The sequence below is a fragment of the Falco punctatus genome (genome assembly GCF_963210335.1).
Source record: "Falco punctatus genome assembly, chromosome: 13".
Classification (NCBI taxonomy): domain Eukaryota; kingdom Metazoa; phylum Chordata; class Aves; order Falconiformes; family Falconidae; genus Falco; species Falco punctatus.
This window is the reverse complement of record NC_137593.1, coordinates 10,542,663-10,567,485: the sequence shown is the minus strand read 5'-3', so window position 1 is coordinate 10,567,485 and position 24,823 is coordinate 10,542,663. Positions and strand designations below refer to the sequence as shown.

Here is a 24,823-nt window from a genome sequence, read left to right as displayed (position 1 = left end):
GATATGCCTGGGATAAACAATGTCACATGCCCAGTCTGAACAAATTCTAGGACAAAAAGTGCACGCTTCCCTCCATCAAAGTGCACAGAGCTCTCCAGATTCTGCTGTGACATTTTCTCTTTTCCACCTCTGCCAATGGCTTCTATATCCTTTAGGGGAAAGGAATGCAGGCATTTTGCTGCTAATTCCTGTTGCAGCCAGAGCAAGGCTACAGATTGTGATATAATGAGAAGATGCTGAGCAAAAGGTTTATGTACCATTCCCACCAGGCTTAAATGGATTGGGATTTCCCCTTGTATGGACCACAAACTCCTCATGCATGTCTACAAAGATCTAGCCCTTTTCAAGATTCAGTCCTCTAGTTAACTCATCCTCATCCTCAGATCTGCTCAGCTACTTAAGTGTCCTCATGCCAGCCAGCAGTCTCCAGTTCTGAACCCAAATAGTGCAGGCTTGTTTTGGGGACATCCTCATCCCCAGAAGGAAATGAAGCTCTGTTTCTTCCCCAGCACAGGACTCACAGGCAAGACCCCTGCCATGGGCTGAAGTCACGAACCTTCTGGTATTTATTACTTCCTCCACCCCTTTCTATACTTTTGGTAGCCTGGCAGTCCTGGTTTTTTTTCCAAGAACCCCACAGTCTGTCACCAGGCCCTTCCTTCCTCTAGAGAGGATTCTAAGGCTTTCTCCTCTCATTTTCATTTACTTATTATATTTTAATACAGTCCTCCCTCAGACACCTCTAATAAGATCAGGCTCACCCTATGCATTAATGATCCCTGTCTGCAGTTAACTCTTTCAAGGCCAGTGCAGGATTTTTGCATGAGGTCTCAAAAATATACTAAAGAGCAAGCTGAAAGAGACTGACCGTGAACTTCTCCATATTGCATCATAGCATGATGATCTGGGTATTTACTAGAGAAAGAAAGTGCTTTGATGTTGACTTAAATGTTGTTCATTAACTTCTTTTCCATCTCCCATGTTTCAAACTATGCTGAAACACAGTATTTGTTCCTTTGGAGAACATGTTACGTAAACTTCTGATGAAAAGTAAATATTTTTTTTAAAGGAAGTGGTTATAACTGATCCAGTCTGAAATAGCTACTACAAAGGAGCAAAGAAGGTCTGTCTTTTCTGACATCATTGTGTTTAGATAGACAGATACGACAGCCATTATCACATCAGGAATAGCTTCCAGGCAATCAATGGTTTTAAACCTACTGAGAAACAGATGAGGATTTAGGGTTGTGTATCATCCCTTCTTCGATAACATATGGTTGTATTTTTTTCCATAGGCTGTGATTAGAAGTTGTAATATTTGAACAAATTCAGCCTTGCACCTAAAACATTGGTCCGTATCACAAGCGTTACACAAAGGCCAGGAAAAACACAGTTCCTATCCTTGGCACGCAGCAGCATTGCATGGGCTTTTAAGTCCTTCATGTCAAGGCAGCACTTGTCATCTACAGACATCCAGATACGTCACCAAAGTTATTCAGCTTCACCAGTGTGAACCGGTGCTTCCAACCACCATTGTAATGCCGGTGATAGTTTTCCTTTGCGTCGGCGGTTTGTCCAAATGATCTCTGGAGATCCCTTCCAAACAAATTTTTATGATTCAGTGACTTGACTGGTTACATTATCCAGGTTCCTGATGGCCGCTGTTCTTTCCTTTGTGCCACCACAGCCACTCATTGGATCTCTGTTAACCCAACTCACAGAGCTAACCCACCAAAGAACTAACCTTACCATAATGAATGATTCATTTTCTGCTGGCATAGCTCCCTGCATCACCTCACCGCATGGCCAGATGAACGACCGAGGAATGCCAGAGTAGGGTGAGAGCCTGTGGCTAGGAACTGGGGATGGGACCTCCCCTTTCTGCGGCAACTAGCAGCTACATCAGCCGACCGGTAACGTCAACCCATGCCTTAGGGGCAGACATGGGAATTGAACCTGCTCCATTCTCCACGCCTGCCCCATTTCCCCGACCTGTCACAGCGTCACAGATGTGGTTGAGTACCTCTGATGGACATCTGCCAGATTGCCCCGAGTTTGCTGCAGTTGGGAAGCGTTAGGCAGGGACCCTGGCATTCGGTCCGCAGGCACAGAGCAGCGGCTGCAAAACACTTGGCAGTGGCAGCGCCTGAGCCCAGTGCTTAATACCTGTTACTAGCACCAGCCCCTTAACTTCCTCACAGCGTGTTCACCATCTCGCTGAAGGTACAAACTACTGCATCCAGAATACACCTCTCTGGGACATGGCACGGGTGCAGGTTTTCCACAGTTTTCCAAACACTAAACACTACAAGTGTTAAGAGAGTTTGGCTGCAAGCAAAATATACTTAACCCCATACACAGTGCTGCTTCTAGTTCCTAGCTACTCTGAAGCATTTTTTGTTTGTAGGCTCAGGTTATTCTGTCACATATAGGTTCTTCTGAAAAACATGGACACCTTCCTGCTCTTATTTCAGGTCTGATTTCTTTGACCTTTGTTACACAGCAAACTTGAACTTCTGTTTTAGGAAAATCTGTTCATCCATCCCTCTCCTACCCCAAGCTTCCCGCAGTATTCTGCAGGCCTGTTTAACACTGCCTTGATACCTCTTGCTTTTGCTAACTTTCCATTCTGTAGTCCCTTCAAACTTGGCTCAACTGGTTTCCCAGTTCAAGCTTTCATTTAAATATCCATCACCCAAAAGCCTGAGTACAACCTTTAGTGTTAATTACCCCATATTGTCCCTAGTCTGAAGGGACAGGCTATAAACCCAGCCAGTAGGTGAGAAACATTTTTGGAAATACCTACAAAATTTTCTAAAATACCTACAAAACTCCTACAAAACCGGCTCTTCCAACCTGATTAGTTTCAGTGGAATTTAACGGACTTTCCTATTTTCTCCTCCCACAATTCTTTCCACAGACTTCAGTTACTGGGAAGTTTAAATCTGTGGCACCTGAGATGATAAATATGAGAAGATCTCCAATCCCCCTCTCTGCTCTACCCAAGATACCAACCTGTCTGGCTCATTGCTCCCTCTCCAGTGTTTTTGGTAAAGAGAAACTGGATGGAGACAGAGTGGGAACTGAATACGGAAACAGCTATTTCAGGATTAACCTAATGTGTGGGCAATCCTGCCACAAAATAAGATGTTTTGTGTTCAGCTCCAGCTACTGAAAGGGCCTTTGGACTGGAAAAAGGGAAGTTACTCCTGAATAAAGTATGCTGCTAATGTGTTGGAGCCGCACATATCTTCTCAGAGACATATTTCTTAAGGAATGTTTACTTTTTCTGGATTTATCTGGGGGCAGCTTTAGGGTGAGTTACAGTTGATTTCAGAATGCAGAAGAAGCCAAATGGCATACATTCCTTTGAAAGCAAACTGTCTTTTCCATACAAACACATATTTGTCCTAACAATGGGACCCAATTGTGACCAAGATCTGTAGGCCCTAATAGTTCATTATTTAGTGATGCAAGAAAAAAGGCTTCCCCCCACACACTACTGTTAGTACAGAGCAGAAATTGTTCATTTCATACTGACTTAAGTTTTACTTTCAACAAAACTGAATAGAAATGATTTAATCATTCACCCTCTATTTACCTTTGATATCAAAGCAAAGTTAACATAGGCAGCTTCATGATGCATGTAAAACAAATCCCACCAGGGACCATTCCAGCATTTTAGGGGAAATTATTTGTATCATTATTATTCTACTGGGCTGCCTGCAATTTTCAGATCAAACCCAATACATTTTTCCCCCAGTATCTGCAATGACTTCCAAAATTATGCAGATGATTATTTTATTAGCATGTACCCAGATGGTAGACTGCCAGGCACAGTTATTGTCATTGCGTCTAGCTCTCCATAATGCAAGAATTACTAAGAAAACAGTGCATTTGGCCACTGGTTATATAAATTAAGACCAAACCAACAGTTACAAACTCAATTCAAACAAAATCAATAAAAGGTATGTGAATCATCAGACTAGTAACATTAGACGTAATGTTAACACTAATCTTTTCATTTAAGATGTCTGGCACAACACTGAGATGTAGGACACGTCTGACAAGCTACTCCTTCCCCATATCGTAATTTCTCAATGACTTTATTTAAAGCCAGTTCTGTTTAAAGCAGTTCATCACCCATCTTGCAACTTAATCTATGGGTATATCTTAGACCACAGCTGAAAGACAAGGACCTAACAGCAGGGCAAACTACAGTAAACAGGGAAAAATGCATATTCACTTTAAAAGATCACATTTATACCATAGCAATCAGGTCCATTTGTGATGTTTACCATAGTAGAATGGCAGTGGTGTTTATTCCAAGATTGTATTTTGTATAAATGCAATGTTTGTCTCTTCCTACCTCCAAGGGATGATTACCCATATAGTTTGTAAACCCATTTTGGATATGAAAAGCACTGAGTATAATAACAGCTGTGAGAATAAAGTACCCAGTGTATTGTAAGATTACTTATTGAATCACCAAGCCATGGAACTGCACAGCTGCAAAGAACCTCCAGAGATGATGCTGTACAATGAGGCTGGATCAACTGTATGGTACGTGCAGGGGCTAATGCAGCAGGCACCCATCAGAGTCCCAGTTATTTTAGCACCCATTCTCACCCTAGGATCTTTACAGTTGCTGAATACTCCTCTCCTCCTCCCCTTGCTTTGATTTCTTCCTTTGGGTGTCCATGTCACCTCTGTGCTTCCACCCTGCAGCTGTGGACTCCTCTTTTCTGGTATCAGCACCAGCCCCTCTTCTTGGGTAGTCACAGTGGCCAACTAGTCTCAGACGTATTTGCCCTTACTTAGCCCCCAGGCCACACAGTATTTTATCTTTGCTGGGCACAAGGACTGAATATGGTCTGGGGATTCCTTCCCCCATTAAATTTTGGACCTCCCTCTCTTCTCTGCAGCACATTGCCCAGTGCACTCTGTCTTCCTCCCCAGAGAGATCACTGGGGAGGAAGGTGATGGCAGCAGAAGTCACCTGACTTCCTCTGGTGGACCTTGACAGGTAGGTAGAGAACTGTGGCAGTGTTTGTTGCTTGGAAAACCGTTCCCTATCCCCATCATCTTCAGGAAGAGGCAGAAGGCCAGATCTGGCCCACAGGATATTAACTTAACCGTTTGAGTTAAGGCATTCCCCAAAAGTGTGAAAGCATAATCCATAAGAGCAGGAGTTAGCATATCAAGGAGACAGCAATCTAAACACACCTTACACCGTTTCAGAAATCTGTTCTCTGTCTTTTCAGGCAGGGGTGGGAAGATTGTACTATTGGATCTGGACAAGCTGGAATCCAAGTGTTATATTAAAATCTGTATGGCACAGGAGGCTTGTGAACACAGGTCTTTTGTTGAAACGTACTACATATACTGTATCTACAGATTGGGTCTGGCTTTACACCTTGATTCTTCTGGCACAGCTGTTTGCATATGGAAAGTCAAACATGATGACAAATCTGATAGCCAGCACTGTCTGATGCAAACATGGGAAGCATGAAGCAAGAGAAATCAAAGAAGAAAAATGCGTATTAATACACAACAGCAAACAGTCCAGCCATATTCTTACTGAAAGGAATTTGATGTCTCGGTCAGTGCTTTGCCTAATGAGCTACCAACATCAATCTGTCATCATCTGTATTATTTGAAATGGCCTCTGCTGACACAAGGTATATTCATGTACTGGCCCTCCTGGGCACTTGAGAGTTCAAGTCCTGGCCAGTTTATACCACACTGAATGATAATGAAGGGTAACAGAATAATCATCGGCTTCCTTCTCTCAAGGGGAGGCAAGAATGTTGTTGTAGGGATCTCCCCCAGCCAAGAATGGCTTTTGATTACAGAGCAGGGAATATGAATTATTTGGTTGTCTGTGTACAAATAGTCTCTAGGAGTTCTTTGCAACAGCGCTTGAGCTCTCCAAAGCACATGTAGCGCATCTGTCCATCTGTACTGGCATTTCCACAAGCCTGCCCCAAGCATCTGACTCTCAAGAACTTGCAGGGCTGTATCAAAAGCCAAGAAAGAGACAAACACTGACAGTAGTTGGAAATTTCAAGCAAAGAAATCCTTTAGTCCTCTGTCTCTACCTGTTCCTATAATACACACATAACATTACACAATAATCTTTAACAGTGCTTCGGCTGCACTCAGAAAATTACTTCCTCTCAAAACACCTACTGACTGAGATTTCAGGTTGCAAGATTTCTAACCAACACCCAGCAGTTCTCTCAAAAACTCAGTCCTTAACTTGCACTATTATAAAACAGCATAACAGAAGCATCACAAAATGAAGCAAATCATGTGTCATGAAACTTAAGGCAAATGGCATCTACTATATTCTTACTGGTGCAAAGTTACCAGAAGATCTTGTTTCCTTTTAGAAAGTACCTGGGATTTGCCACATCATAATTCATCACGTCTTACGCTCCAGTGTTAATGCATACTTAAAACTGCAGCTGAGTTCCAGGTGAGTTATATAGCAAGATAAATAGAAATGTTTGACACCAGTATTAACAACTTTTCTGTTAAGAATTCACAGGTTTCAAAATGTATGAACTAGACCTCACTTCCTCTTCTATAGCGAGTAAATATTACGTGTTCCATTTTGTCAGTGAAATGCTTTCCTCCAGCTAGCCCAAAGACAGCCCCATTTTTGAGACTTGTGTGTGGACTACAGGGTGGTTTCCGCCCTCCTTACATACACCCACATGCAGGCAAGATTTAGGAAGGGGCCAGCTAAGACATCCACTTTCAAAGGAACGTTTCATATCAAACTGCTCTTGGTAGCCAAAGAAGATAGGGCTCTGCCTAGAGTGGCATTGCTGTGTGTGCTCTTAAAGGCAGGTTAGACAAATACCTGACAAAACAGAAACGCAGCAGACAAACTCACCATTTCAGGTGGTTTTTGAAACGTTTTGCCTTGTGGAGTCCTGAGAACTTTTCAGTCTAAGTGCAGCCCTCTGTATAATAAACACAGGTTTAAAAGTCATGTAACACATTACTTTATGTAATGTGACAAGGGGCAGCTCTTCAGGCCCCGTGAAAATTCAGAGAGGTGATAGCCTCAAGTACAGGCTCAGAAATCAGATTCTTTCTGAAGAGAGTGAAAGAGACATATCTGTCAGTGACATGGCTGAATGGCTCAGAGAGATCGTGGTGGCAGAGGGGACGAGGTGATATCCAGGTGAACAGCTGATCAAGAAGGTCTGGTCTTGGCCAGGGCCTTGCAGATCAGAGGAGAAAGTTGAGCTTGACGTTGTCATGAATGGGGAACCAGATGGAGAAATGACGACATACGTGGCAGACTAGCATAGGGAGTAGGGTCACTCGTGCTGTAGAGGTCATCGTATGGAAATGAGTATATCTGAACATTTTGAGCTATAGAGACAGATAAAAATAGGGATTTCAAATATATTTGGCAGGAAGGAGAATATGATGTAGACCCAGACTGACTGTGTTAAACAAGAGGACTCAAAAAGACCCAAGATTCCCTTCAAGAGACAGACTTGGGTGTCAGGGAAAGGGTGCTGCCACCAGCAATGAAGAATGGAAATAACAAATGGAAAAATTAGAAACCCATTGAGACCGAGGATGCTTGACAGAACAGCAGAGGAGATATGCCAGAGGCAAAGGCTGAGATGCACATTACAAAATCTTATAGCCCCACCAAAGCAGTTCTGTGAGTTACCTTTACCAGTTTTATTCATAAATCCATGAGTACAAAAGTAGGCTTGTGCACTAGTCAGTTATATGTACACTTTCTAAGTGGCAGAATTTAACATCGCTGTTAGGTTTAGAATTTCTGGGCTGAATATAAACAAGGATACAGCTCTCTTTCCTTTGGCATTACAAAACTTAACAAATTCAGAAACAGATCAGAAAAAGGTGTTGATGTGCACCTCTTTATATCAGTGTGACGCTGGATGTTGTTTTTAATCAGCCCACTATGCTTACATTCAAACCTCCCTTTCTTTTAGACACTAAGGAGAAGGTCACCTGGGCACCTGTGTCTGTTCAGAGTGTCTCATGTTTATTGCTCTTGACAGCCTGGAGACCCTGTCTGCTGTGAATCTGATGTTGTGTAAATTAAGCAAGGAAAGCTGTAAGTCTAGCTACTTCGTTGTCATAAAAGTCATCTGTACTTGATGTCTAACATCCAAAATTTCAACTCCTTAGGCAGGAATGTCTACATAATTCTTTCAAACTGCACTAACTTGGAAAGACCCACTTCCCCTATTGCAAATGTGTTATTAATATATTGTCTCCATGCTATTAAATTTAAATGCCCCCCTCATGTTTTCTTTCCTAGTTCCAGTTTTTAGCCATGTGGTTGGAAGGCAGCAGAAAGAGTTGAATAAATGGGTGATTTAGGGACATGTAGCTGTAAAAAGCCTTCTTGATCATCTGCCTCACTAAAAATAAATAACTTTAATTTTTTAAAAACCCTCTTGCTTGTCAGAATTATGTAAATCTCACTGGGATGTTGATTGAGTTTGTCATGCCCCTGAAGGAGTGCTCCAAGGTGAGAAAGCATATCTGTTTGCCATCCTCCCACCTGCCATTCCTTAGCCCTGCCTGTAACAGCATGGACCCTCCTGTCACTCATGCCAACGAGCCCCCGCATTGAAACACATGCACCGTTTTCAAAACAGTCGCCCAGTATAAGCAGGTTACAATTTCGTGTGCTTCATCTGACACAGCATAAGAATGAATGTGCAGCTTTTTCTACCAAACTCAGTGGAAAAAGCACTTACTTAGAGTGCCAAGAGTGAACTTCTTTTCTCACATCAAAAATATGTCAATGCAGCTGAGCATGTGGGAATCCAGAGAGCACAGCAGGTTTCCTTAACACTTGCTACTAAATTTCAGGATTTAACTCAGCCAGGGTAGATAACATGTGGAGTTATCATGTGGAGTTCTCCATCAAAGAGACTAACAGCACCATAGAACATGACAGCACCCAGGCCAACAGTGAATTTACATCTTCAAACATTCCTTTAAGTAGAAGGAATTAATGTGGCATGTTTCAATTTGCCTTTTTAAACTGCAGCCATGTGTCTGTGGATACCCTGGTAATGCCAGAACAGTCATTGGCTCCCATAGTGAGTGGAGTTTAAATTCACTTAGGTTGACATGCTGTTCACAGAGACAAGGAGAGGTCAGTTTGACTGCAGGGTGTCTGTTTACCCAGTGTGAAATACTCTTGTTTCTGCTGTCAGATCCACTGTTTGCTCCTGTTGTTCTGCTCTGCAGTCTCTTCCCAGGTATCTAGCTTTATTTGTTCTAGGTTCTGATATGAAGCAATGATCACGAGGAACACACATGTAAGCTGGAAGCCCAAAGTATAGCATAAAGACATAAAAGAAAGGGGTCAAAAGAAAAACTTTGGTAGCTGCTAATCTCTCATTTCACAGTTGACACCTATCCATCTCCAGCACAGCTTTTCCACACCCATCAAATTGCACAGGCATGATACTGAGAGAACTATGACATCCCTGCAGGGCTGAAGCAAAAATATCCTATTGTTACGAGTTGCACGGCAACATAAATAACTTTGACCTTGATAAAAGGGTAAAAAAAATATAAAAATTTAGGAAGAGGGGTCTTATATACCAGGTCAGCATAACACAGCTTAAGTCATACAGGGGCTTGAAAATCCTCAACTCAGAAAACCGGTCTTGTTACCAACTGCATCATCAAAACACACAGCAGAGAAAATGTGGAAATGGGGAGGAAAATTTAAGTCAATCAAAAACTTCACTAAGACAAAACATCTTATATAATCTTCCCACTGGGAAGAGAAGGAGAATAGACTTTCATGTGAAACAAATGCTAGTTATGTCACTTGATGTACTTGTGGAAGGCACTCAAGTATTTCAGTGGCATAGACAATAGAAGAGCAAAATAGAACAAGAGACAACAGAACAGAAATAGACTTGGTTGGCTTTGTCTTGAAGAGTTGGTCAAAACTTAGAATTTTCATTCCACTAAAAAATTCAGAATTCTTGACAACTTTTCCTGTTCTTTTAGAAAAAAAAACAAAACAAACAAAAAACAAGGCAGTAAAGTTTTGAAAAGCAAATAAAATTTCTCTGAAAGAATCAATACCAAAACTGGGAGCCCATTTCAACCCTTTCAATCCTACTACATCTCCAGTAAGTCCAGAGATCCCTAAATATTTACTGACTGGCGTCTGCTTTGCCTGACTCTTAGATTCATCTGATGTTTTGAATAGATCCTTCTACCCAGTGATATCAAAACAATTTTCAAAATACAGTGAGTTATTTCAGATCACAGAAGTAAAATGGAAAATGGTTATTTCTATTTCACAGTTAAAAGAAAAGAGAGATTAACAGATCAAGATCAGCAAAGTTCAGTGAAAAGGAATCTCTAAGTAGGAATCTACACCAAACTATGGCACATGACCAGCCTTCCTTCCCTTAAAGACTCTCATATTAAAAAAACAATAATTATCATATAATGTTCTGCTATTACAGCCTGGTAAAAATGTTCAGACTTCACAGGTTTTTTTGGAATTTCTGGTATAGGGACACTGGGGGATTTGGACTGTAGTGAATCTAAGCTAACCTACATCTGCTGAAGATTTGCTCATGTAGTGGAAAGGGGCCAATAAGACTATGCAAAACAATTAGTGTAATTTGTCTTCAGGTTTTTTTCAGACCTCTATGGGTTTTCATATACTTTACTTTTACATGCTGATTATACTGTCATTCAAGGAAGCAACATGCTGCCTTGACAAGACTGGTCACTTTAACTATCTGATACTTTCTCTGCAAATATTTTCTTGCCTTAGTGTGCAGGTTTCTGCATAGGTGATGACTATATAGAAGACAGCCCTGATGTTCCAATATCTTGTGAACTCTGTGATCCAAAAGTAATGTACTTAATCAAGTGTAAAGCAAGAGGTGATTAAGTTTTGCGATACTGTACAATGCCTGACTGCTCAGAAATGCATCTTTTGATATGGTGCAGAGAATTGGACCAGTTCTGTCTGCTTTACCAAAAAATGACATTTTATAATCTGAAAAGAGAGCCTCATAAATCCCCACAAGTGTTAAACATTGATCTGAAGCTTTAAAAAGATGATATTTGTCTGTTTGCTTGTTTAATTTGTTTGAATTTTAAGCTCAGGAAGGTGTCAACTTGACATCTTGTGGAAGCAATTCTTTGTTTTTTTTCCAGATGAGGTTGAGCAGGGGCAGCAAGTTTCCAATCATCACTAGTTGTTCTAAGCATCCAACCAAAAAAAAAAAAAAAAAAAAAAGAGAAAGCAAAAAAGAAAACCATCAACTCACCTTTCCATTGTGGTTTATATGAATTATTAAGAACTGAGATTCAGTGGAGCCTCAATTCTTGAGCATGGAATCAATACTATATTTTATATAACAAGGGCAGTAAAGCCAGCTTGTTCTACTTCCATCACAGTGAAGCCTTGTCAAGTCTCTCAGGCAACCTAATTCACTAGGGCCAAAGTCTAACACTACTGACAGGAAAGGTGGATTGAGGTGGATTGAGGCGGATTGAAAACTGGCTGAATGTCTGGGCGCGGAGGGTGGTGATCAGTGGCACAAAGTCTAGTTGGAGGTCAGTAACTAGTGGAGTACCCCATGGGTCAACACTGGGGTCCAGTCCTGTTTAACGTCTTCATTGATGATCTGGATAACGAGGCAGAATGTCCCTTCAGCAAGTTTGTAGATGACACAAAAATGTGAGGAGTGGCTGATACGCCAGAGGGTCATGCTGCCATCCAGAGGGACCACAACAGACTGGAGAAATGGGCTGACAGGAACCTCATGAAGTTCAACAAGAAGTCTGAAATCCTGCACCTGAGGAAGAACAGCTGCATGCATCTATATATGCTGGGGCCCATCTAGCTGGAAAGCAGCTTGGCAGAAAAGGACCTGAGGGTCCTGGTGAGCACCAAGTTGAACATGAGCCAACAATGTGCCCTTGCCACAAAGAGGGCTAATAGTATCCTGGGTTGCACGAGGCAAAGTACTGCTAGCAGTTTTAGGGGGGTGATCCTTCCCTTTTACTAGCACTGGTGAGGCCACACCTGGAGCGCTGTGCCCAGTTCTGGGCTCCTCAGTACACGAGAAACAGGGACATCTGGAGACAGTGCAGCAAATGCACACAAAGATGATTAAGATACTGGAGCATGTCTCCTATGAGGAAAGGTCAAGACAGCTGGGAATACTTAGCATAGAGAAGAGAAGGCTTGAGGGGGACCTTAATGTATATAAATAGCTGAAAGAAGGCTCTTTTCAGTGTACCCAGTGACAGGACCAGAGGCAATGAGCACAAACTGAAACAGGCAGTTCTCTCTGAACATTAGGCAACACTTCTCTACTGTGAGGACGACTGAGCACGCGCACAGGTTGCCCAGAAAGGTTGTGGAGTCCCCCTCCTTGGAGATACACAAAAGCCATCTGGACATGATTCTGGCCAACTCTCTCTAGGTGGCCCTGCTTGTGCAGCGAGGCTGGACAAGATGACCTTCAGATGTCCCTTCCAACGTCAATCATTCTGTGATAATTGAAATTCTCTGAAAGACTTTTCACTCCAGTGGGGTTGAGATGTGACCTTCTGTCCAGAAGCCCATGGAATTCAGTTTGCTTTCTTGTGCTGTAAGAACTATTTGCAGCCACTACGAAAGGACAACTTTTTACTGCATCCTGGACTTGAAAGAGAGAGAAGTTCAATGAGAAGTTATTTCTGCAATTATTGCCTCTTGAGTGAGGGTGCCAAAAAAGTGCCAGTTGTGATGGCACACAGGCCTGCAGGGAACTGACATCAGCAATCTCACTTTCAGAAGGGAATAATTAGGCAGATCTGTGTCAGTCTGTATCCAAAAGGTGAAAGGCTCCTTTTTCACGTTACCTGTAGCCAAACTACCTGATTGCACTTTCAAACTCCATTCCCGAACATAAAAATCAAATACCAACTTCTTCACATGTATCACAAGTCACTTAAAACGTGCTAGATGCAAACATTGAGCATTACTAATCATGTGGACACATTTCTCATCCTCTGTATGCCAGCAAAGAAAGTTCATCCAGTCACCAAGAGGGGAAGGTCTTGAGTAAGCCTATAGCAAAACTGAGAAGAGGCACAGCAGACTCCAACGTGTTTCCTTTTTGTCCTGCTTGGTAAATGGAATACTGAATGCAAGGGAAAATGGAGATGGAAGAAAGAAGATAATAAATCCTGTTTGCTATTTGAGGTTTTAAGCTGTTCTTTGAAAATGGAACCTGAAGTTGATTGAACTGGGTTGTATATTATATTTAGGAATACCTAGACCTTGAGTGCAGAAATGTTATGCATCCTACAGTATTTGCAACTCTGAAGTGGAGAAGATGTGACCTAAAAAAATCAGTAATGACTGCATTTATAAGTAATGGTCTAAGTCCTTCACTGGGCTGATTATATGTCACTTGGGTGAAAACCAATTTCAAACTGCACCTGTTGGAAGTTTACATCAATGGAAAAAGGAAAAAGAATTAAAAGATTCACAGGTTAGAAACTGAATTGTGGGTTAGAAGTAAAGAGTAAAATACTCTTTCTAAATTAATTTGCTGTGATTCAAAAGATACCCACAAGGAACACTCAGAGCGTGTTTTAGGGACATCAGACCTTCACCCTTTAAGTGTTCCAGGCCAAAGTCAAAAAGACAAATGATCATACAGAAAAGAACAAATGCCAAACAACGCCTGCTTCAATTGAGGGGAAGAAATGAATCATGCTTAGAGCAATTTTTTACTGCAAGAGAGAGGAAGAGCCTTTCTTTTCCCAGGAAACTCTCCAATATGGAATCCCTAGTATCCAAAACTCACCTCATCCCACACAGCTGAAGGAAGCTTCGTATATATGTGTGTGTATATATATATATATATATATAAAAATATATATATATAAAATTCCACAAAGCTTCAGCTGAAGGAAATAATTCTATCATTTTAGACTCTTCCCCTTCTCCTTCTTCATCATTTAGTATGTCCAACTGAACCATTTCTATTTATGCTGTTTTCCATATTTCCATATTCCAGAAGAGAGAGGTATGACTCAAGACTGCTTTTTTCACAAATCATTTAACCTCATTCACTCTACCGTGCAAGCTAAGAAATACTTATCTAAAGTGAAAACTTCTAAATACAGTGAAGTCCTTCTATTCATCTCAAATCTGCAGCTAATTCCTGAACTCCTTGAAAATTACAACAGAGATTCAGATATTTTAAAGCCAGAAAGGACTTTTACTATTCTGTAGCCTGGTCATCACCATAAAATGGATCATAGAAACCTTCTCTGAAATACCTGCCGGAAAAGCTTTTCTGCTGGTTGAGCTAGATCTATCTAGTTAAAGTTATCTGATCTTAAATTAAAGATCTTAAATGAGGACACATCATGGAAGCTATATTCTGCTCCATAGAACATTTTTGTTATCCGGTTACTGTTCTGTAAACATGTATACTGTGTATGTAAATATAAACTGGGGTCTAGCACTCCTGAGCATTTAAGCAGCTGATTTTCATCTACATTCTCCTTAAAACACTTTTGTGCCCTTTAGGATCTTCTGCCAAATCCACAAATCTGTAAAAAAAAAATAATGGAAAAATTTCTGCAAGATGCCTGCTTTGCAAAATAAAATTCCAGGAACTGCTGGAAGTATTCAGATTATTCAGAGGAAGAAAGAGCTGATGCAAAAGATTTAGAAACTGTCTCATTTCCTATTCCAAATAAATTCAGTAGTAAAAGTTGCTATACAATTATACTTAGTGTTGAATGTGATCCTTAGAACCGTTTGAAATTCCATTTTCTGATTTATCATGTTACTGATCTCACAATTTAAATTGGTGTCTGGTGAGATTTGGGCCCAAACAGAATGTGTCCTGTTTACAAGAAAGCTTAATTAGCACTAGCATCTCTACACATTTAACAGGAGGGATCACACTCCTCTTGCATGTACTGCATGTAAGAGTGTCTAAAATTATGTTACATTTTTTGCTGACACTTTCCTCTTTAGCTGCTTTAGCAGACTTTGCAATATCCTACCTGATAAAATTTACTTTGGCCAATATTAATCAGTCAGCTTGATGTCCTAACATTTACTTTTCTCTTTTGTTGTTTGCAATGCCTCTTGGAACTGGGACAAATCTCAGACATGCGCTCATGTGAAGTCTGTGGTATGTACTATATAAATGAGACCCCAGTTCTAGCTACCTAGCTACCACCTGAACAGTTTTCTTAGATCATTATTTCTGAAAGGGATCAGTTTTCCTCGGGTGCCATGAAGGCACTAGTAGCTTTAATATTGCTTGTTCAGCTTCCAGTTCACAAAGCTATACCAGCAGCTCCCCCTGCTCCCTTGGGCTGTGATGACCCAGAATCAGAAGCAGCAGCTGAAGTAGCTGTGAGTTATATTAATGCCCACAGTCATCATGGATACAAGTTTGTCTTAAACAGAATCGAGAATATCCGCGTGCTACCCCAGGTAAGTGAGGATCTTGCAGGCAGAGCACTGTGTTAACCTGGAGACGGGAAAGGACCGACAAGCCCTGCCAAGGGCTGTATCCTCACATGGGGTAAATCAGCATGACTCTGTCGATTTAAATGGGGCAATGCCACCTGGTAGCAGTTGAGAATCCAGGTCACTGGGATGTGTCTCTCAAAGAGCAGAGCAGAGGGGGAGAGAGAAATGGTCAGATATTTTTGTACGATGCTAGAAAGGTCTTGGTTTACAAATGCAGTATGCTTGCTAGGGCAGATCATTCCAAGTGCTGATTTGTGAGCCCAGCAGCTAATCTGGAGAAAAACTGTGAGGATAATCTTTGTGATGCAGGTAATTATTTATTGGCTAAATGCATATATATCATAACCCCACGCTATTAGTGATTTTGTAGTAGGCATTAATTTTACCTAATATCCCATTGAGCTGACAAGGAAGCTGAATGGAAATAACTGCAGCTCATTTTCACTAAGATCTATTGCCATCATTGCAGGCATCTAGAAAGGCTGTAGAAATGGTCATGAATGTAATGCATGCATCCTTTCAGAATCTGTGATTCTCTCAGAACATTGAAAACGGTCCCAAATATTAACATGAATGAAACTCATGGCTGTTTACTACTTGTTATGAGAAAGAGGATAACAAAGTCATTTACAAGAGACTAAAACAGACATCAACATGATTAGAAATGTGCCCCCAGTTACTCACATAAAAACACTGGTGACACCGTTTCGCTCATATTTAATACTTTTACACTAAAATAACTTCATTGGTTTAAATGGAATCACTCATGACTCAAACCTCAGAGTCAATCTCAGAGCTAGGGAATCTCACTTTTGCCCTTCCACTCACATGTCTTATGTTTCAAAGGTTCAGGAACAACCATAAAAGACCCTGAGACCATAAACAACATGAATATTGGGGCTGAAACTCATCTGGTGAAATTCAGCATAATGCCAGCGGACTAAATTGGACAGGCCAATGTGCGCCAGTGTTTATTTGGTATCTGGTTATAGAAATACAAAGTTTTTTCACCAACACAGCTGTTGGTTTTTAAAACTACCCAACAAAACAAAATCAAGTTAACTTAAGAGAACTGACCCACTACATACAGGCTGGACCAGTTCCTTAGTTTGAAAAAAGTATCAGTGTGACAATCTTGACTTACTCCAGCTAAAAAACTGAGTCCTGGTTTTTTATGAAGTTAGATAGTAAGTAAGGACTCACTCAATTATTCTAGTGTATACCTGGAGCTACCCAAAGACAGTCCACAACAGAGACCACAATGCAGCCCCAGAGAAGAAATCTGATGTTTTGTGAAGTAATTACTTCAATTCCTGCTTTTTCTTTTCTTCCAGGGGCTGAATAATGACATAATATTTCTTGAACTTGACTTGTTAGAGACCGCATGCCATATTCTCAGCCCTACGCCTCTTCCAAATTGCACAGTAAGGAGCTTCACAGAACATGTGAGTATTTTAAACACTACTAGCTCGGTACAAAGCTGCACGTTCAGTATGTTGATGCCAGAGGCTACACTATCATCAGTTAGATTCCCAAGCAAACGTTCTATCACTGTAACAGCCCACCCAATCACTTGTAAGCTCCTTGTTGACTTAGTTGCCTTTACGTCATGAAGGATTTCACTTCTGGATTTCTTTCATGTGCTGTTATGTGAAGAGGGTAGGTCACCGTCAGCATAACATCCCACACACAGTCCATGAATGCCATGGGGCATGGTTTAGGGGCTTCAGATTCAGCCCTCCATGGCCAGCCCAGATGCACTGCCACATTGCAAACGGCAGACAGGGCAGGTTGTGGATCTGTGTTACCTAGTGAAATTCTGCCAACTCTGGCCACCTAGTCCTAGCCAAGGCTGCAGAAGAGCTATTCTCTTCAGACAGGGCTCTGCCTTCAAAGGAACGCTCAGCTGGAATTTACTGGCCTCAAATATTTTGTTCTTATGCAAGTGTGATCCAGCTGTGACAAACTTTCCCTAACTGAACAGTGGAAGTGTTGTCTGAGTACAGGCAGCTCTGGTTTCTGAGCAGAAAGCAGAGCGAGCGATTCACAATTTAAGCCTGCTCTTTCTAGAATGGGGCCCAATTCACAGGGCTCATGACTAAATTTGAACCATGAGCCACCCCTACATTCACCAGGGCTCAGATCCCATTCTCCACCTTGGGGGAGGTAACTCTAACTGTTCCCTCTTCCCAGTGACTCCAGCTTTGCTTTTGACATCTCCTCCCCTGTGCATCATGTTGCATGTCAGCCAGCTCACACAGGCAGCACACTGCTGTTACCATGGCCACTGACCAGCTGAGATTAGTGACAGTGTATCAAACAGCTCAGCAAAAGGTCTTAATTCATAAGTATTCATACTCTTTGCTCTTTCTGAGGGAGGAACCTGAACCAAATGTCCATAATCTGGCTATCCTTGAACCTCCTATACTTTTGAGATCCAGATTTGGATCCAGATTTTGTAGCTTTGGTCTGCCGTTTGAAAAACCACAGATACCACAACATGCCTTGCAGCGCCTTTGCAATCAGCCTGATTTTGCCAGAAACACTCAGCTAGGATCTGTTCTTTTGAATGAAGTAATAGTTGCCCTTTTCAGAAATTCCTATATATCTGAACGATGTAACCCCTTGATTTTTGTCTCTCTCTCTCTCTAGGCAGTTGAGGGTGACTGTGATGTTAAACTGCAGAAGCTGGATGGAAAGTTATCTGTGCTTGCCAGTAAATGCCACTCACATGCAGGTAAAGACTTTGTCCTTTAGGTTTGAATCTAGAGGCTGGAGTATTATTATAGCTGTTACAGTTCACTAGCTTTCCTGATTCTACAATGCTGTGTATAAATACGGCATGCAGGGATGACAGTTAATGGCTTTTCTAAACCCAGCCATTTTGATAGTAATTTTCCCCCCTTTTCTGATTGTATTCACCTACAAACCCAGCACTCTCTTTGCTTCTCTTTACTATGACAATTAAGATACTATAAGACTATCTGGGGACCAAGTCCCAGATTTGACCTAGAGATTGCTGGTACTGAGGCTTTTCACTCAGGAGCTTAGCCTCAAGAATTTTATTCCACGTTGATCTGAATTTACTGGAGCTTGTTGATCTTCAGAGCCCCTTTGCCAGATGCAGATGATTTACTAAACCCAGAATTTTCAATATTGCCATGGGAAAACAGATCTCTGTGCTGCATGCTCTGTACGAGATGTCTTCAGTACTACTTTCAAAACTGGTGAGTGAATGAAGCAACACTCACGCAAACACAATTCCAATAAATTAAAATATCTTTATTTTTCCACCATTCCTTGTGTGAGCTGACACATCTTTTCATTGGTGTCATGGATAGATCGCCAGGAAAATAATTGATTAAAATCTGAGTAAGAACAGACTGTGCTACTGAAGCCCATAGCACTTTGGCTTGCGGGAAGGCTTGGGTGGCAGAAGTCGCGTGAGGTACTGCCATCTACAGCCTGTGCTGCAACACTCCTTCCGCTGTCATTTGGGACAGACCATTAAACAGTGTTTTGCGTGACTGAATGGGTCTATAATGCCTTTTAAAACAACCTACGATGTGATCAAAACATGATTTGTTTGTTTCCCCCTGCAGACTCAAGGGAAGATGTTCTCCAGCTCTGTCCTGACTGCCCACTGCTGGCAAGTTTGAATAACACTGAGGTATTAACAACCGTTACAGCTGCACTCAGTGACCACAACAGCAAAACTACTGATGCTTACCTCAGACTGCTTGAGATCGGAAGAGCCAAAATCCAGGTAATTGCTAGAACTGTCTGGCCTTCCATGTAAACAGAAAATTTCTTCTGTGGTAACTGTACAGTGCTACCACATTTGCAAACAGATTTAGCCTCCTCTAATTTGCCCTACTGAATGAATGTTCTTGATTTGCCAAGCGTTTTGTGTCATTTTTGCCACAGGATTCCCTTTCACTTCGGTGGGAAATGCAGAGCTAGAAGCCACATTTGCCTTTTATCTTTTCTCAGCAGCTCTGTCATTTCACAATGCAAAGTTAGTTAAACAATTTTCCTGTTTTATCAGTATCACCCAGCGCATACTGTCTCTGTTGAGTTTGCTGTGGCTGCCACTAACTGCTCAGCAAAAGAAGCTAAAGATAACGTGGAGGCTTGTCAACTGCTTCCTGACGACCAGTCTGTAAGTATGCCAGCACATCAGTCCTGATCTCACCAGCTCAGAGGCAGAAAAGCAGCATGCTGTGATGCCCTCGCACTTGTGCAGGAATAGAACTTTGTGAGGATGCAAGTGCAAGAGTTGTATATCATCATGATACGCTTTTCAATATATAACTCCTAAAGCTATATCACACCTTTCTCTTCTCTCTGAGGTATCTAGACTGAATCCTGATGTATTTTAATATATTTCAAAAAGATGCGAGGACTGAAGTGACCTTAACACAAAATATTTTTAATCAACAGAATATATATTATTGTTTACTCTTCATAACATGAGCACCTGAGAAAATCAGGCTCTTTGTACTGGACAGTACGCAAATACATAGCAAAAGGGCAGGCTGTTTCACCTTCCTACAATTTAAGTGCTGTCAGTGTGCTTTGTTCTGATATATAGGCTCTTGAGAATTATACTGTATATTTTATCATGCTAAAATTCCCCTTTTGTTTCTGCTGAAACTGAGTCCTAGGCAGTTTTAGTGGGTGGGAACCTTTTACCTAGATACGTATATATTCTTTCCCTCCCTCATATCCAGACATACAAAGGATCTTACTGCAGAAGAATACAGGAGTCTCACTTATTTGCTGGTCATGCTACAGACTAAAAAGCAAGCACTTCACTGCTCAGATAAAACATGAGAAGATGTAGCTATTTCTAAATGTACTGAAATTAAAAACTGCAATGCAGGTCTTTTCTAGTTTATAACTATTTTCTCTTGACTATGTTCTGCTTTGCTAGAATTTTGGTTTCTGCACAGCAACAATGGTAACACGCCCCTCACAGGACCTCAGAGTGGACTGCCAGCTCTATGGACATCAGGTACCATCTCCAGATATTCCCTCCCTTTCCAGAATATTCTAGCCTACTGGTACTGGTAGAACTAATCACCCTGAGTTTACCTTTCTCAGTGTAGACTGCATTAGCTATGTGTGACAATCCAAGTTTAACTTTGTATTCTGAAAAACAAGGTAAGGTAGCTCCTGATTATCCTATGGATTTCTGTGCCAGGAATTATGTTACCTCTGCCATCCATGCTTGACACAGTTTGTCCTCCTAACCATCTGGTAGGGCAGAGGGAACCAAACTCCGCTCAGCTAGGGGGATGGGCCAGATAGATGTAATACATAAATGAGCCATTGTGGTAGGCTAAATCAGCTGGGGTTTTTTGCTAGTACTCCTTCGATGTGACTGAATTCAGGGAGGCCGACCCTCACTGCTGTAGCAAGAGGAGGGGAACATATATGCACTGGACCTGAGTGATCGTCAGGTATTTTAGCCTCCGCTTGGTCTGAGAAGGGCTAGGTGGTGGCTGCATACTTCCTACGGACCAGAACCCTTGGTAACACAACAGTAATTAGCTGTCTAGGAGATACGTCAAAGAAAGAGTAAGACAGCTGGTCTTGAACCAGCTGCACAGGTGGCCCTGAAAGTTCATGTAGCACACAGTTTGGTTAAAAATGTGTTCCTGGGCTCCTATGTATGTGTTCAAATGCAGATCAGACTTCTGTGATGGTCAGGAACATTCTGTACCTTGGCTGGAGGCCTGTATCTGGTTAGGAGCAGGGTACCTAACAAGGTATCAATAACCTGTATGTTATAAGCCCCAGGTCACTGAACACAAACACAAACTGGTTTTCTTTTCCAGCCTGGAGTTACCTACTCTCAAGCAGGTCAAGATACATCAGCAGGACTGGTGCCCAGTGTTGTACAAGGCTTCACAAACCATAACCTCAGGCTTTCCCACAATAACCCTTTTGCATCTGAATCCAGCTCTTCAGAATTTCCTTCTTCCGTGCTCTCAGCAAAATCTGTAGCAAAGAGAGCAGCTGCAAAGGTTGCTCAGCATGACAAAGTACCTCGCCCAGTTGGCTTTGCGCCTCTTCTTCCTCCTCCATGCCCTGGGAAGATTCGCCATTTCAAGATATAGGCTGTGTTACAGACATGGCAGAACAGCTAACTGAAGGATCAGTGTGCAGCAGCAGCATCAACACACAGACCACAGCATCAAGTGCAAATAGGTGAGAATGCTTGACTCTGATCCCAAATGAGTTTTACCCTCCAGAGAGCAAAGCCGTGGCCAGGATCTTGCAAAGGCCTTCTTCAAAATATAGACGATTACAACATATAGCAGCTGTTTTCACTACATATAGGGATGCTCTAGTTAAAAAGCAGAAAATATTGTTTCAATGAAACTGTTGTAAGAGCTATACAACAGTTGTAGCTTTGTAATAGAAACACCAACCAAAAGGTTACTTCACAATAAAATGTTCAACAGAAATGCTTTGGTACCTTCTATCTCTACATATTTTCATTTAGTTGTCAAGTATCTCCTTCACAGCATTATGAGTCATATTCTGGGCTTGTTTTCAAAACCAGTAAGCTCCTGCACTTCTCATCAGATTCACTGGGATGTGTGGGTGCTAAGCACTGCGGAAAATCAGGTCAGTCCTTCCTTTTGATCACACGCCAATAAAACTAAAAAACTGGCAGAAAAAATGTATTTTTCCCTTCCACCTGTAGTGTTTCCTAGCACATACCTAATTTTAATATCCACCAGAAGTACCTCAATACTTTTGGATATGGGCTAAGTGCATCCCTGTCTATGAAAAGAACAAAGAATCAGGACACATTCATTGCTGTGCAGACTGAAAGCATCAATCCTTCCAGCCAAACACATGTGTATTCTCTGTCTTCCAGCAGATACACGGGTACAATCTGATCATGGGGTACTGTATGGCCTGTGTGCATATGAGGGAATACCAATTCAAGGGAACAAAAATATACTACAGAATGTATCTATATAATAGGACCCAGACAGGGATGGCAATTTACCATTGTCCTAGCAGTCAAATCTTCCTTGAATTTCTGACATGTTAGAGGCAAAATCTATTCTAGGTGGAGAAGTAATAAGGGACAGGGGCCAGAAGGATCTTTGCTGCCAGCCAGACTAGAATTCTGCAGGCCCGGGGGAGCAGTCTCAAAGGCAGTCATGAATCTTTAACCAGGAACAGCACTTGCTACAAGATAATTATCATGCAGGCAGCAAAAGCTGCAGAACACATGTCATTTCTGAACTGTTTCAAATAACCTATCCTGTTCTCCTAGTTACAACCTTCCAGTATTCAGTAAGCAACACAAATAACATTTGTTCTTGGTGACAGTGCAACAGGTTGCTATACAGAAAGGTTCTGCTCTGCTATGTCATTGGGGAAAGGAAAAGCCATAGGCACTTGCACCAATGCTTCAACTGGGTGTGTGGAGGGGAAAGAAAAAGGGAAATCAGCCCAGATTCTATCAGCCATAATCTAACGTGATGGCAACATACCGCCAACAAGCTCTCCCCATGAAGGCAGCAGCTTTCACATTTCAAGAATATGCTGAGTTCTTGCAGGAAGTGTGTTGCAGGTGATTGTGCCAGCTACTGCCAGTCAATTGCTCAGTGATTTTTTCTGTCTCCGTAAAACAGTGACTCCAGTATGTTCTGCATGCAGCCATTCATTCAAAAAGTGCTAGCATTAAGCTGTAGAAACGTCTTGTGCTAAGGTAGGTGGTCCTCCCATCCCACTGCATGAGACACGGTACAGGATTTAATTAAATGGCTACTATTATGATCTGTGTTATTATAACACCAGGTACTTGAGACTGAGTTTTTAACTCACCTGAAGAAATCAGTTTTCCTAGCTTTTGTATTTTTTAAATCAATCACCTTAACTAAATCATACAAATTGTCTTGTATATAATGAAGTCGGTACTAAGTTATAGCAAAGACGGTGTTTTCCAGGATTAGAAAATTCTCTATCTGAGAGCAGAAGCAGAATGTTTATAAAAGGGAACCCTGCCTATGCGGATCTCTGAACTCCAGAAATGCTGCATTTTCTTGTTGCCTTTCCCAGGCACACAAACTGAAGATATGTAGCAGAACATCTGTAGCCTCCACACCTCACAGATGTTCTCCTACACCTGGCATAACTACTCCATTGTTTCCTGAAACAGGGAGGGGGAAAAAAAAAAAAAAAAAAAAGAAGCAGAATTGCTCTGTGCCTTGCAGGTAGTAGCTGCATCTGATCTTCTTTCTGCTTAACACTTGCCCTTTTAAGGACACATTTTGCCCCCTTAAGGATACATTTTCCACGACTGCTTTGAAGCACTCACTTTGTCTCACCGCAGTGTGGCCTCGTATTCATGCACCTGGACCCTAGGAAGAGATTTAGTATTCAGTAATAGCTTCTCTGGGCAGTGAGTGCTATGAAATGGCAATACATAAAATACAAATGCCTCCTTCCCTGAAATGCAGCTTGAATAGTTTTGTCACGTCCACATCAGCGGCCGACAATGTTTTTCAGTTTTTTTCAAATCCTGTTTTGCTAAAGCATGTGTATCTCATGTGCTGCTTTAGCTGGACATGCTCAGATTTCCCAGCTGTGTCCATGTTTTGAGGTCAGCTACTTCAACAGAGAAATTTTTTCCTTTCTAGTGGGAGAAAGAGTACAAAGAACAGTCGGGGATATAACAATTCCCCATTATAAGAGGCACCAACACAGCCAGTACAAACTGGCACCCATCTCCATAGAAATGCCATGTACTTTAAGGATAAAGAAAATGAGTTATTATCCTCCAGCCACAGGGGAAGGTTCCCCAGGCACAAGGAACAATGTGAGTGAGTCTGCATTGCTGCTTCTGCTGTTCCTGTACTATGGCTACAGCAATGTTTCTCAACATTCATCCCTTGCACCCCCTCCCTCCGGGATACAGCCCGTACGTTATCCCTCACCCTGAGTTTGCAAAGCAACTGGCAATAGGAGGGGGCTCAGTCTAGCAGCCATGTGCCCCTTCTGTCCTGCTGTCCGAGTTTTCCACTTCTGCCACCAACCAAAGTCTTCCCAGAAGAGTTTCAGCCCCAGTGCTGTTTCTGGTCTTCCTGGCTGTATGTATAATCCCACCCAGCTTTCCATGGATATTCGCCGGGACAGGTTCTGCTGTTTCCCACAGGAACATGCTTTGAGCACTGCTGGGCTAACGAGCGAAGATTCTTTATACCACCAGTTAAAAAAATGTGACAACAT

General features: G+C 41.8%; 1 protein-coding gene and 1 long non-coding RNA gene across 4 annotated transcripts in view; one reads left to right on the top strand and one right to left on the bottom strand.

Annotated features, from left to right (window-relative positions):
• LOC308072422 overlaps positions 1–24,823 on the bottom strand; it is a 144,851-nt gene that overhangs the window by 53,232 nt on the left and 66,796 nt on the right. The window lies entirely within an intron of this gene.
• On the top strand, positions 1,521–22,038 carry AHSG (alpha 2-HS glycoprotein). Its single transcript, XM_080409248.1, has 7 exons — positions 1,521–15,523; positions 16,897–17,007; positions 18,215–18,299; positions 19,165–19,328; positions 19,611–19,724; positions 20,499–20,579; positions 21,406–22,038. The coding sequence occupies exons 1-7, from the start codon at positions 15,320–15,322 to the stop codon at positions 21,685–21,687; spliced, it is 1,041 nt and encodes a 346-aa protein (XP_080265374.1). The 5' UTR covers positions 1,521–15,319; the 3' UTR covers positions 21,688–22,038.